This window comes from Cygnus atratus, chromosome 1, assembly GCF_013377495.2.
Source record: "Cygnus atratus isolate AKBS03 ecotype Queensland, Australia chromosome 1, CAtr_DNAZoo_HiC_assembly, whole genome shotgun sequence".
NCBI lineage: Eukaryota > Metazoa > Chordata > Aves > Anseriformes > Anatidae > Cygnus > Cygnus atratus.
In genome coordinates, this window is record NC_066362.1 from 63,998,058 (window position 1) to 64,013,190 (window position 15,133).

The window sequence follows — 15,133 nt, forward strand, 5'->3', positions numbered from 1 at the left end:
ATCTCTTGTGCTATGTGGTGTCCATGTTACTGTTACGAGATACTGGCATTAAATCCCTCAATTAGAAATGAGATTTTATAATCTACTCCTAAGTTACCAACTCAGAACCCTTCATTTTTGTGAGCTTTCTGTGGTGAACTAGTTAAGCTTAATGGGTGGACGCTGGGACTTGTGACAATCTTGGATGGTGAATGGAGAGTTGTGTTCCCTGCCCCAGCATGGAGTTTTCTGGTGGCTTCCCTGGGCTGGAGGCACCGGCTTTGTTGGGCTTGCAGCCGCAGCGCTACTGAGAGCCTTGGGGCTGCCTCGCCCCCGCGTGGCACATCTGCCTCGGAGAGCAGTTACAGCCTTAGGTGCTCGATTCATAACCACAGGGGATTGTAGATTTGGTTTGGTAGAGTAATTCAGGATTTCAGATATCACCTGGATTCCACTCTAAGGCAATCTCAGCCTTTAAGCCTTATAGACGTTCTTTTCCTTTTGTCAGTGTTACTGTCTGTCCTTCTCCCTGTCCCTCCTCCCAGTAACTGTCAGCATTTTCATTTATGCCACAGAAAGTCCGAGTTCTGCCTTTTAGGCATGTCTGCAACAGTGACTTTGTTCCCGAGCTGCTGGGCGCCGGTGGGCTTCAGTACTCCAGCGCCTCTGGAACTGCTGTTTGTGTCTGTGCCCGGGCAGAGATGCTGGAGTCTGGCTCTGCGTACCCAGGCTTCAAAACTCTGGTGGAAATGAATACCGACCCACCACAATGAATGGTGTCCCACGCTGGGGAAAGCTCTGGGGAGCCGTCTGCTAAAATTTCATCAGCCACTTAAAGAGAAAGTTTGACTGATGGCCCCGCTTCTGGTGGGGTTTCCTCCCGTCCCAGATATAAACACGCTGTCTCGCTTGGAGTTAACTGCTATTCTTAGCCATTACAAAAGTCCGGCTGAAAAGCCTGCTTGCTTTCTGTTGCGCTTGGAAAATACCAGATCCCTCCGAGTGCCAAACAGGCTGGGGGAAAAAGCATTCCTGGGGCGGGCTTGCCCTGGACGGCCCGCGAGAGAACTTTCCCTGGCTCCTGCTCGGCGTGTTCCCACACTCAGACACACACACACACACACACACACACAGAGCAGCCTGCTGCCACGCGAGCTGGTGGTGAGCGACGCTCGGCACGTCTTTATTTTCAGGAGGAAATTCGGAGCGTGTCCAGTATGTCCACTCACATAAGTTAGTGGGGGTGTCTTTGCCAAGTAGCGCTGGTTCTTTTTTTTGTTTGTTTATAAAAGGGTGGTTTTATTTAAGTGGTACAATCACTAAGAGAGCCCTTGTTTTTTTGGTTCCGTGGCCGCGCACCCTTTACTTAGGGGCCGAGCGGGTGATGTGAACGCGGCCTCTCCTTAAGGGAAGGCGAGCGGGAGCTGTCACGGGCGGGCGGCAGGGGCTCCCACGCGGCGCAGCCACCACAGCGCTGCCGGGGGAGAGGAGGCAGCCCTCGGCTCATCTCGGACGAGGGACAGAGCGGAGCGGCCAACAACTTCCCGGCCACCGAAAAGAGCACCCCCGGGGCACCCACACCCAGCTGGGGGGAGGGTTCGCGTGGCCCCAGATGGGCTGGGGTGAAGGGACCGGGGGGGTGCCGGCCAAGCGGGGCGTGCAGAGCCCCCCGCCGGTGGCGGGCGGGGGTGACGGCGCGGCAAGGAGCATGCGTGCGGGGGGGGCAGCAGGAGGAGGAGGAGGAGGAGGGATGGCGCGGGGAGGCGGCCGCTGTTTATCTGCGGGCGGGCCGGCTGCGCCCCGGCAGAGCGCGAGTGGCCGGCGGCGGCGGTGGTGCCGGTGCCGCCGCCCGCCCCGCAGCATGCGGCCGCCGCTGCCCGCCCGCGCCGCGGCTGCGGAGGGCCCGGGGGTGGCGGCGCGGCGCCCCGCACCCGCGCCATGGTGACGGGAGCGGCGCCGGGGCCCCGCTGCCGGGAGCGGGACCGGGAGCGGGACCGGGAGCGAGCCCCGGCCCCGGCCCCGGTGCCCGCAGCGGGCAGGAAGGCGGCGGCGGCGGCGGCGGCGGTGGCGGGGCTGTGCGCCCTGTGCTACGGCAACGCGCTGCCGGGGGAGTTCGTGCACGACGACGTGTGGGCCATCGTCAACAACCCCGACGTGAGGGCGGCCGCCCCCGTGGCCGCCGCCTTCGCCAACGACTTCTGGGGCAAGCGGATGGCGGAGAACACCAGCCACAAGTCCTACCGGCCCCTCTGCGTCCTCACCTTCAAGTAAGTACCGCCGGCCCCCCCCCGGCCCGGTGCTCCCTGCGCGCCGGGCGAGGAGTTGGCGAGGAGTTCGGGTCTTAGAGGAATAAAGAGAAGTTCGGGCAGCAGCACGGTAACAGGGTTACTGCGCTAGTCCTAGAAGGAAAACCCAGAGCCTCTCTTTACCCCTCAAAAGAGGGGAGTCTGTAGCAGCCCGTCACAGCTACTAGTCGGCCGGTTTGTCGTCCTGCGCGTTAGCTTGTTCTCTTCTTGCTTTACTTTGGGGTAACACAAATGATGCTGAGTGTTTGCCACGCTTTAGTATTTAAAAATGATCGAGCGCCTGGGGGAATGGTGGTGAAGATGCAGTGTAGCTGGGTGATGCTTAGCGCTGGGGTCCCGCTCATCAGCGATCAGCCGCTGCTCCTTACAAACCCGTGGCAGGCGTGAGGGACAAACTATGCAGGCAGCAAGAAGTACGCCAGGAGGAGCTGTTAGTGGTAGACTCTGCTGAGTAAACTGTCCATGAAAATACGCGATGTTTATAAATAACGTTTCCATGAACTCTCTGAAAGTAGCGTGTTTCTGTAGGGCAGGACCGGTTTCAGGGAATCGAGCATCCCTTCGGTACTCCGTGTGTTGTGAGGGCAGGCTGAGAGCAACCGGTATCAGCTGTCTGGGGAACCGGGCTGCACGTGCTCCGGCTGGAATAGCCCTGGTGAAGCAAAACTGAGCAGTGCAGACACTTGTGAGCTGGGTAGCACAGGACGGACTTTCGAAGTTCTCCTCGGGCAGTTCTAAGCAGGTTTCTGTAGAGAGCAAAGGGGACTCAGGCATCCCCGGGCAGAGCCGGCTTTGTGCCTGCCGAATGCCTTCTCCATCAGGTGTTCAGCCGGAGTGTTGCAGTGTGGGCAGCTGTCAGATTAATCCATCACCCCCGCAGCACATCTATGAGTAATCTGAGAGGTGAACAGACCTGGACGTATCACCACTGGCTGCACTGCGCGCTGTAGTGCCGCTGGGCTCGGCCACGTAGATCAGGTTGCAGGATGGAGGTTAAGTTATGCTAACTAGCAAAGAGTCTTAAACTTTAATAATGGAATGGAAACTAAGTGCTTTAGTTGCTGTTTATGTGTCTTGACTTTGAGCTGGTTTACCCTTTATTAAGTAAAGAAAGAAGGGGGAGAAAAAAAAGGTGAAGTGCTGTTCCCATCTAGTCGTTTTTGGAAATCAGCGAGTCTGAGCGAGACTTCATCCTCAAGTGCTTATTATTATAATAAGCATACAGCACCATACAGCTAAAACCTAGGGTCAAAGGCAAAGTCATTTGTTCACTGGTTGGCATTCCATTTGGAATAATGAAGGAATCGTTTATCTTCCCTGGCTGCAGAGGGAGGTTATTTCCACTGTGTCCCAAATATCCTTCCAGCCCTCTCATTTCCACATTCTTCCCACTTCATATCTACCAGCCAGGTGTCAGAGGAAGACGTTAAGATCCGGGTGGAGTGCATCCTCCATACCCAGCGCTTAAAGCAGGTGCAGCAAGTTCTTGCCAAGCGATGCTGAGCCTGTGGCTGAGCTGCATGCTGCCTGCCTGAGCCATGCCTTGCCCAGCACGATGTTACTGGCTGTGCTCTGTCCTCCTGCAGGAGGAAAAAGGATTTACCGTGCTGGCTGTAAAAGGCTCAACAGAAAACAGTCTTTTAACAAAGTTAAAATGAATGTAGTTTATTAATATCTTGTTAGGATTTGGTGCATCTGTGTAGGCTACTTGAGCAAGTTTTGTGACGTGCATTACAGGATCTTGTTGAAGATGGGAATTGGGGACTAATATATATTTCTTTTTGCTGTGCTAGTTTGGTCAAATCCAAGACATTTTAATAGTAGCGTGATTCTTCACACCTTCCTGGTGGTTTTCCTTTTGTGACCTGACATTTTTGTCTGAAAGACTTGTTTTGAATCTTGCTGTAATAAAGATTTAAAAAAAAATTAAAAAAAAATCTGGGAGATCTCCAAACTGCGTGCACATAACAGATGTGAAGGGTGGGCTGAAATGTATGTCTACAGATCCATAAGTCTACAGAAACTTTGCCTCAAACTCTTTTTTTGTCCTTCGTGGCTGTGAAAGAGGAAAGACTCAGGATGCTCTGTGGACTTTTCAATGGACTAGGTGTATCTTTCATATATACTACATATTCTTGAAATGATCTCAATTAAAAAAATTTATCACTTCTCTGTCAAAAAAATCTTGACTAGACATTGATGAAATTTTGTAACTCTAGTTCAGGATCCCTTACTTATTGGAAATCTTAAATGACAATCCTAATACCAGTAGACTAATGCTCTGGAGCCAAATAGTGAAAAGAGCTGAAGTATTTGACATTATTCACACCAGATCTGTCAGAATGAATGATTAGAGGAAAATATGAGTGGCCTGTGTTATTAGAACTGTTAAGCAAAACTTAAAATATTCACAGAACTGCTACATTTTGTGTGTGTGTGTCGGGGGGGCTAACATCAGAAGGGGGAAAAGCCACACATGAACCGTTGAATTAAATATTGTTTACTTTGTGCCTTTGAACTTCTCTCACCTTTTCTCCTGACTTCAATACGTAAAGAAGTGTTGAAGCTAGTTGGTTCAGAGACATTCCTATTGTACTTGGGTAACTGCTAGGTGACAGGTCCAGCAGAGCAAAGGAACTGATATGATAGGCAATGGCTTTGCTTAGTCCTTAGGAAAACTTACTTTGTGCTCTCCTTTCCAGTGCTGTCACTCAGAGATGTTTACCTGCAGCTATGTTCTTCTCCAAGAAGTGATTCAATATACTTCTTTTTAAAGAAGTCAGCTTTTTGGACTCAAGATATTGTATTTCTTGGTACCTTCCATATAAAATGTTAAGATGATGGGGGGGAGAGAACTGCCAGCTATATAATTCACTCAGCATTTTATATTTAAACTGAGTGCTCTCTGTCTTGCACCTTGTCTCCCCTAACAGAAGTTTGGTGAATCATTTATTCCCTTAATAGCACTGAAGTTATTCCTTGGTTCCAGTGGTTTTGCAATAATACTTCTTCTGTTGAAGCAGAAGCTGAATTCCTCAGTACCACCTCCTTCTCCCACTCTTTCTCTTTCAAATCCCCATTGGGATAGATTTCCGTCACAGAAACGAGCAGGTGATCGGCATTTGATGTAGTCAGCAAGACAGCAGACTTAGCCTAAAGGTGTCCGATGGTAGGAGATTGTGAGAACAAATCTTTTCTTAAAAAGGCAAATGCCAAGGTTTAAAGACTCTTAATCAGATCAGCCTCCTGGTTTTCCATGTGGTTGAACAGAGATCTGGGAGAAGTGAAAGCACTGTCCACCTGGCCTCTTTGGCAGTGGGGTGGAGGGTACTGCCTGGACAAAGGCAGATGCTAGTGAGGGAGGTGCCACAAGACCCCAAATAACAGCTCACCAGAGGCAAAAGACTGGTGGAAATCAAAAAATCAAATTAAAAAAAAAAAAATCCTCTGCTTACCTGCTCACTGCAGAATGGATGACCCACCAGCTCTGCCTGCAGAGGCTGCTAGTTGGTGATGGCTTGAGTAGCGTGCACGTCTAGGGAATAAATGGGATCCTTCAGCAACAGTTCAGTATGTTGTGTGGGCACTGTGAGCCTAATATAAGACTACCAATGGCTTCAGATCAAAGCCTGAAGTAACTGTGAGCTTGGGTTAGATGTAAATATACAGCCAAAGAGAGAGTTATTTCAATAACTCACTGCCAACGTTCTGATCTATCTAGTTGCCTACAGCTGATCCTTCTGTTTTTTCAGCTGTATCAATGGCATGAGTTTCAAGGACAGGCAGCTTAAGAAAAACAACCAGGGGAAAAAAAAAGATCTTAGATTTTATTTGTTCTTGATTTAATGGTATATTACATTTTGACATAATAGGGTAATATAGGGAGCTATAATGTGTCAGGTTAAATATACATTGCACAAGTATTTTCTTCACTCTGTACATCTATATCAGGGCAATATCACGATGCTTAAGATTATGTCAGTATTTCTTCTGTACAGCTTAGTCTAATATTGCTACCCTAGCTACAGCAATCACTCTCCATACTGAGACTGTGATGCGTGCCATGAAATTGATGTAGTATTGGTGTAGCCACAATGGGCTGAAGTTACAAGTGAGGTGAAGTTTGTGAAGAGAGGCAGCTGCTTATATTAGGCCAGTTTTGTGTTGTACTTGGAATATATGGACACATTTCTAAACACGTAAGCCTTTATTCTGACTGAGAGCGGACTGCATTGCTGCCGTTTTAGGTCTGGGAAAGGGTGTGTGTGCCTCAAAGCTTGTCTTTCTCCAGCTGTGGAATTGCTCATATGAAGCTGACGTACAGAAGATCTTTTTTTCTCCTCACCACATTGAATATAATTATTGTTTTGAAATAGAAGGGGTAAGCTGGAACTGAACGGTAAATGCAGTCCTGTGTGTCCAGTTTTCCCTCTCTTGGCTGTAGGTGTGGGCTGTGCTCCTCCAGGGGGACTAGCAGGGCCTCTTGGGCTCCACAGAAAGAGACCAGGTAACTGCTCGTGAAGCCCAGTGTTTTTGGGAGGGCTTTGGAGACCTCAGGACAGGGAAAGGCCAGGAGCTGTGGGATGGCACTGGAAGCTGCTGCCTGGGGAGGGAGCGGGGAGCAGCCCGGCAGGCCTCCTGGCTGCATGGAGGCTGCAGGCCCTGCTGTCAAGCCCAGAAGTGGGGATCTGCCCTCACGTGCACCATAGGCTGGGGAGAGATGCATACAAAATGTGTTTGGCTTTTGTCTAGCCACAAAATCTTCTCTGTGGCTAAGACTCGTAACAAAATTTGTCTCTCTCTTGAATTGAAGAGCCTTTTATTTTGAGGGGAAGCGTTCACAAAAAGGCCCAGGCAGGTTCTCCTCAAAGATCTGTCTGAGGTGAATCCAGATACATCTGTGTTTGCTGGTTTTGTCATTGGTGTTTTGCTTGTTAAACACCTACTGATTCCTGGGGATTTTCTCTCATCCGGCATCCAATTCCTCTTGCACCAATGTCACCCTTAATTTTCTTTTGTTTTCTCTTACCTAAAAGGCTTAGCTTTGGACCAGCCTTCTTCCCCACAGGAGTATCCCTGTCAATGCTCTTTAGGGTCCATGAAAATAAAGTGCTCTGGCTGCTGCTGGTTAGCTAAAGGCATTTCTCTGTATTTACTCACTGTGTTTCTGACTGCTTTCCTGGGCTTTCTCATTTATTGTCTCTCAGAGTTAAAAGAAAAAAGTGTTGCTCTGTTTTCATGCGCTATACTTGGTTTTCTCCTTGCTTCAATATAAATTAAAATGGCATTTCTTGTGTAGCTTGAGCTGAAAGATTACCAAAGTTATTTCAAAATTGCTGAAAAACTCTTGTATCCAGTTTGAAATGTGCTCTTAATTAGGCCTAAAAACTTCATAATAGATTTGTTAGTACCATTTTCTCTTCTTGATGAATGACTGTCATAGCTTGGTTCTGGAATACATCTCATCCCTTACCCCTGCTGCACTTGGAAGAGGACTGCTGAGGTTAAAAACATCTGAGTCATTCACCCATAGTGCTATCAAACCCTGGGACATATTTTATTCTCTTGCTGTACTTTTGGAAAACAGCACGGACTACACAGCATCGCAGCCTCTTTTATGTATCGTAGTAGTCTAGTCGATAGCAGGTGATGACGAGTTTTGGGAGATGTTCGTTTCTTTCTCTTTGCTGTTGCAGAGATGATAGTTAAGCACAGTGTTGAAGGCAAACTATTTTGTTCTAAATCTGGGTAAAATGACACTTTGTTTTGTAAATTGCCAGTCTGTGGTGGTGGTTTGTTTTTTTTTTTTTAATTACCCCAGACTGTTTGTGGAGATGACTTGAAAGCCAGGTGAGCGGTGCATTCAGTATTCTTAATGCAGGAGTAAGTGTCAACCCCCACTTTCTAGTGTTTCACTAGAAATTTGTGCTCTAACACATTTGCCACTTCCAAGGTGCTGTTGCTTCTCAGTCTAATTGTGATTTCTGTTTTCTTTTTCTAGCCCTGCTGGAAAGCAATAACCTGCTTTGAATGCCAACACTTAACTCTTGTGAGCTCTTGTAAGTGATGGCTGTGCTCTAAGGGAATTGCTATAGCTTGGGAATTGATACGGCCTCTGTCTTTTCACCCATCCCCGTTATAGAAAATCGGGTAATAAACCATTTAAGCCTTATTGTCCATTTAATTCTGAGGCATTGTACAGTACGATGAAAAGATTACCAGTGCAAAGTACTACTTCACCAGGGAACTCTGCTGTGCTTGCGCTGGCCATCCTGTGAACACTACTGCAAACGGGGCTGATTTTCTTTTTACTGTTGCAGGTTTTTCTTTAATCTTTGAGCTGTTTCCACGTAGAACTTCAGCCGTTGTTGCCACTGATGCAGCTGCACCGTTTTTGGAGTACAGATGCTCATTTTCCTGGCACACAATAGATGCATCTGTGGCAATTATGAGATTTCACTGTGCACTGAAATCGTGCATTAGTTTACATAAAGTTTGTCGTGTGTATCACATGAATCTAAAAGGAAAGGAAGATCATAGGAAACTTAATCTATTCTTGTATGTTACATAAAATCATCCAAGTCTGCATGTGAACCTTCTGTAAAAACTGTGGGGGTTTTATGAGGTGTGGGATGCTCTGAGAGTTTCCATTGTGTTACTTGCTATAACAAATTACCATTATTATTCTGTGCATTTCTATTTCATAACATGTTGTGTTTTTTGTTAGTCTGTTCAAAATAATAAAACAGATTAAACTAAACAAGAGCTGCCCAGGGATAACGATGAAGTCTATAAAAAAAAGAAACTCTCCAATTATGGTTTACAGTATTATTAAATCATGAGAGGCCTTAAAAAAAGGTTGAATGAATCTTTGTGTGTACAAGTGGATAACAAGCACTACATTAGAGCCCAAGGGTGCTGGTGGTTATTTGTAACTGGCTTTGAGTTTTAGAAATGGGATCTGTTGTTGAGCCCTTGCTCTTGTGGCAGAGACCCCCCTGGTTCCAGGTCTGCAAGGTTGGAGTTGCTGAACCCCAGTTGATTTCCAGCCCCTCTGTGCGGTGAATTGCCTACCCTGGGAGAGGTGTCCCTGCCTGACTTCTCCAGGGTGGGTGTCCTTGGCTGGAAAGTATCATGAGTACCAGAAGCTGGGGAAGTCCCTTTCTGAGTGTGCAGCCATGCGGCTCCTTTTCCTAGAGCGGGCAGTGAAGGAAAGGAAGAGCTGCTGTAGGTAGTGAGGCAAACTATGCCAAAACCAAGGTTTGTGCGCACTATACTCTTCCAGCAAAACGTCTACGAGCCTTAATGAAATTAAGGGATTTCCTTGTTAGGGCACATACCTCTTCTTCTGATATACCTCCAGCTCCAGCATGCTGTTTGGCAGTACTCTGCCTTGGGTGTGACACTAAACCACGCGTGCTGCAGCACTCTGGCACAAGGGCCGCTGCTGGGACCAGGGTCTGTGCTTGAACAGACATTAGTATGGTCTGCCCTCCTTGAAGGCGGGTGTGAGCAATGCTGGGGCTTCTGTACTGAATGTTTTGCATGGTGGTGGCTTAAATACTTGACAGTGTCGCCTGGTATCCTTGGTGTACATGCTTTTCTCCTTTCCTCTGTGCCTTTAGAAGGTCTTTGCGTTTGAACTGCCATTCACCACTTCTCAGGAGGCTTAGTGCACTCTTCGCCTTCAGGGACTCTTCCAGCAAAGATGTTGAGACAGTGCCAAACTCTTCTTCCGTGAGTGTTTCATGAGGAGCTCCCCTGAGGAAAGATCTTGTCTGACATGGTGTCTCCTCTTTTTAGCATCTCCATTCTTTGGAGCGTGTTCACTTGCTTTATTCAGCCCTGTATCTTTGCAATATTATTTGCAAATACCTTTCTGGTCTGACAGAAGCAGTCAGTTCAAAAAGTTTGGCCAGCCCATCTGGACTCTTAGCTATGTGCTGTACCAAGGCTGGCATCTTCCAGCCCGTAGAATCATTAACGTTGGAAAAGCCCTCCAAGATCATCTGGCCCAACCATCCCCCTACCACCAATGTCACCCACTAACCCATGTCCCCAAGCACCACGTCCAACCTTCCCTTGAACACCCCCAGGGACGGTGACCCCGCCACCTCCCTGGGCAACCCGTTCCAATGCCTGGCTGCTCTTTCTGAGAAGAAATGTCTCCTCATTTCCAACCTGAACCTCCCCTGGCACAACTTAAGGCCATTCCCTCTAGTCCTGTCACTAGTTAACCTGCAAGAAGAGGTTGCAAGTGACAAATGATTGTAATACTGGTGAGTTTTGGGCTGGCAGCTTAAAAAAGTGAAAGTGAAATTCCCCATTTGTGGGCCAGTTTAGATACGGAGACACAAGGACTTCCCTCATCTTATAACAGAGTATAGTTATTGCCTGCCAGAGCTTCTGTTCATAAATGTTGTGTTGGAGAAACACTATTTATTACTTAATTTTGAGATTCTTATCTGTGTTTTAATTTCTTTATTTGCTGAGCTACATACTGTGTACAGTTACTGCAAGACTCTGTGATAATGCTGATGCCAGTAAACAAAGAGAAGAATGAATCTCTGCAAAGGTATTAAAGTTTAAAAAGTGCCAAGGTGCTTTTTTTTTCCCATTAACCCATTCCTTCCTACTCACCTGCCCAGAAATTGCTCTGCAGTAGAGCAAGTTTGTCTTTCTGTAGTAGGTTCCCTTTTTTTCCCATGGGTGGAAGACTGTGCTGGGGAGCTTTGCAAAGTTCTTGTGACTTGTGATTAGAGCTATGTGGAGCCCCAGATTTACTCATTCATTTGACGTGCAATAAATTTAGCCACTGCTAATGTTTCAAAATTGTTCTACTGAGATTGTTTCGGGACAAAAGAATGTTTCCCTTATTGTCATGTGGCCTAATTTTTTATGACAAAGAGCTTTGCAGCAAAAACACAAGTGTGAATATAGCACCTGCATGCAATTGCATTTAATGTTTATGGACCACCAAAGATGGTATTCAAAACATACACCGAGGCATGCTTGCACTCAGATTCTGCTGTTTAATGGAAGACTTATCTTAATAGCATGGTGCTGTTATGTTTGTGTTTTGTTCTGCCTTTTTTTTTTTCTCAACATTATTTAAAGAATACACAGGGGAATACCCTAGCTGTGAGGGTGATGCTTATACATAGCTGTTTTCAGTAACTTAGACCAAGTAATACTCGGCTTACAAGCCTTCTTGACTTGATGTTCACCCCAAGAAGGGGTGTGAAGAGCACACCCTGCCTTTAGGAGAGGTGACCTGATGTGGAGGGAAGATCTGTCCCTGTGAGGTTCGCCTCTCTTGCCAACAGCCTTGCTTTGCAGGATGAGAAGTGATCAGACGTGATTCATGTAGACTGTGAAAGATTTTTCAAGAGTGCTGTCAGATGTTGTGTTTTTAGTGATTGGTCCTCACATCTCAGACAAATAAATAAACAGGAGTCTCTCACATTTGGTATACGGCTTGTCTGTGTTGCCTGATAACCTGAACCTGAGTGCTTGTCTCCACTGCCCTCACCTGCCCTCATCTGCTCTGGCAACCTGATTTCTGGAGAAAGTACAGTTTGACATTTTTTCAGGTGGCGATGTGCTCCATCAGGCTGATTTACAGCCAGAAGTGGTTCATTTGTCTGAAGAACTGGTCCTGCAGGTGGTCCCTGCCATCGTGCACATCTGCAGGTGCCTCTGAGAGGGAATGTTGTTCGGGCTGCTGCTTCGACTTCTGGGCAGGGCGGCCTCTGCTGCCCCTTGTTCCATACTGAGCGCTGAAAACAAGATTCAGGCTCGGGGGTTCCTGCGGCTGCAGTGTATTTACAGCTGAATCTCTGTCTGGGTGTCTGTTACTGACATTTGTGGTGGTTTTTCATTTTGTGTGAGTGGAAACGAGGGAAAGTGATGTGTGCTGCAGCTCTGCAGTGGCTTGCAGGAGAGGTGGGGAAAGAACACCCCAACAGCTCAGTTCTTCATGTACACTTGAATTATGTAGACTGATGTCGTGTCACAAAGTAGTTGTATCAACCTGTACCTCAAAGGGAAAGGTCAAGTCGTGACAAAATCCCACTTTTCCCAGACTCTGTGGGTTTCAGCTATTGCTTCGATAAATGTTGCAGTGGAAGCGGAAGAGAAATGCACAAGGAAGACTCCTGGTCTGTTAAAGTTGGATTGACCTGGAAGACGTGGCCCAAGACAGATAGCACACTGTTACTTATGAGTAAGGAATGTAGAGAGTATTTATAAAAAGCATATGTTGTCTGGCCCTCGCAGACGTACCACACCTCCTCTGTCTTACAAAAAAACGAAGGTGTTTGCATGGTAGCAACAACTCGGTGGCATTGCTGTTGAATCATGTATGTCACGGGAAGCCTGATGGCTGTTAGTAACAGGAAGAAGGATTATTTTCCCCTTAGCCTGTTTACAGCTACATGTTAAATATTTAGATTGATTCATGGTTTCACTGGGTGTCTTGTCTGCTTTTGTTTTTTTTTGTTGTTGTTTTTTTAAATATCCTTAACATTAGTACTTCCAAATTCCATGTTCATTTATAGAATCCTCACCACATACAGACACCAGATGTGTATGTGTGTATATATGTGCGTATATAAATTAGTCCAAATGTACAGATACAGTTAGTTCTAGAGAATCAAATTATCTTCAACTGCACGTAAAGCAAAGCCTGTCAGCAGCTGTTAAGCAAGATGGCTGTAAAAAAAAATAGTGACCAGAAAAATACGTTAATACATGGTGTCAAACAAATGTCGTAACAGCTAGTTATATACTTTTGTAAGAGACAAAAATAACGAACCCTCATTGTCATTGATGTTAAAGATAAGTTATCTCATCTAGTGTCTTTGTAGAAATGACGCTGGCTAGTAGAGCAGCTTCTTAGCGTAGTCCTGATGTCAGTAAAGCATTTAAATAAATGCTATACCTCCAGTATGCGAAAGCATTTTGGAAGTGAGATGGCAATGAATGTTCTTGTAGCACCAAGCTGATGCTCCAGCTCCTGCCGAGTCCTTACCCTGGCTGTTCCCAAGCAAAAGCTTCTATCCCATCGGAGAAAATCACCACCCTTATTGTAAAGCTGCCACGTGGCTGAGAAGTACAAGAAGTGCTGACAGGGAAATAGGACAAGTGCTGTACTTCTGGTGTTGGACCGTGTTAGTTGCTGCTAGGGAAGCACGTCTATTGTTTCACTGCAGCAAACCTAACTTAGTGCTGGGGAACAAGCCTCTCCCATCTCCGTGCCTTGAAGCTTGCCAAATTCAACCACATATTTTAGAAGGAAAGCTGGGGAAGTGGTTTCTCTTTAATCAGATAAACCAGAAGTTCAGAGCAATTTTCACTAATTGGCTTAATAACGCTTGCATTAGAAGACTGCAAATCAGGCAAAAAGAATAATTTAGAGTATATGAAGGATGCCCTGCTACTACAAGGCCATTCCAGTCTAGTTACGGCTCTATTTTTTCTTTCTTTTCTTTACAGGTTAAACATATTACTGGCTGGTATGAACCCCTTCTATTTCCATGCGGTGAATGTAATTTTACACTGTCTAGTGACTCTTGTGCTGATGTATACTTGCGACAAAGCTGTGTTCAAGGACTGTCGACTTGCTTTTGTCACAGCGCTGTTCTTTGCTGTGCATCCCATTCACACCGAGGCTGTAAGTATGTGACACAAAATGACACAGAAGCTAAAAATAAATGTACGCTTTATTTATTTATTTTTTCCTTTAAAGAAACCTTTGAGTCATACAGAATGTGGTGGTTGTGATATTTGCTTTGGAAGATCAAAGGTGAGAATATGCTATAGTTTAAAAAATAAAAAAAAAAAATGCAGGAGTATTTAAGAAATCCATGTATTCAGACTTGCCATCTTCCTGCTCCTGTGCTAAATTCTAAGTGACGGTCATAGTCAGCGGTGCCAGCAGCAAATGGACAGTCATTCACTCGATGAAAATGTCGGGTCTTCTGAAACCCAAGAAATCCGTGAGGCCACCGTCTCCTGCTGGGACATTGTTCCATGCCTTCACTTGTCTTCTGTAGTCATCAGTTTAAGGGAGAAAAAGTGAAGGGAGCATTAGCGTGTATTCTAGACAAGATCACTCATTCGGATACAGGCAATGTGACCTACAGATTAATTTTTACTGCTTGCAATTAAACCTAAGAATATCATCCTCAGAAAAACGTGTTAGCTTAATAAATGCCATGGTAAGTTTACAGAGCAACAGCTCATACTGCACTTTTTTCTGTTTGTTCTACGAAAGCGTTTAAAGACTTAGTCATTCTACAACTGCAGTCTGTTAGTGTGGGGAGTTAACTTCTCCTGTGGATAAAACGAGTCTTGCTGTCTTTGAAAAGGAAACGCGATGTGTAGCTGTCCATACTTAGAAGTGCACTTGTTAGCTGAGATGCCATTGACATCATGGACTTGTAACGAGCCTTTATAAATTAGTGAGTGAAATAGCTGCCATGGCTGAGAACTTTTGAGGAGAGATTACCTTAATAACAAAAAGCCACGAGCTTTACAGTTACTCCCTGTGCTGTGTCGTGTGAACTAATCAGCTAGGCACCTTTTGATAATACAGCTTTATAGTGTAGGGGAGGTTTTAGAAGAGGCCCTCTTTGAATTTATTTTCTTGGGGGTCAGAACTTAAAAAGGTTAAAATAAATGCCAGAGCACTGAATATAGCTTAACTGTGTAATTGCAAAAGTGGCAAAATTTCAAAGGGCCTTTAATTTGCTTTATGTTCAATTTCAGATCTTTATGAAATTGAATATTGAAATATTTTATAAAAAGAGTGTTTATACATTCTTCAGTATTCCCTTTCTGACAGA

General features: G+C 45.9%; 1 protein-coding gene across 1 annotated transcript in view; it reads left to right on the top strand.

Annotated features, from left to right (window-relative positions):
- The first annotated feature begins 1,917 nt into the window (after nucleotides 1-1,917).
- The window catches only part of TMTC1 (transmembrane O-mannosyltransferase targeting cadherins 1), a 151,239-nt gene continuing 138,023 nt past the window's right edge, over nucleotides 1,918-15,133 (top strand). Inside the window, exons 1-2 of the mRNA XM_035550707.2 lie at nucleotides 1,918-2,246; nucleotides 13,782-13,959. Coding sequence (XP_035406600.1) covers nucleotides 1,918-2,246; nucleotides 13,782-13,959 — 507 coding nt within the window. The remainder of the gene's footprint in view (nucleotides 2,247-13,781; nucleotides 13,960-15,133) is intronic.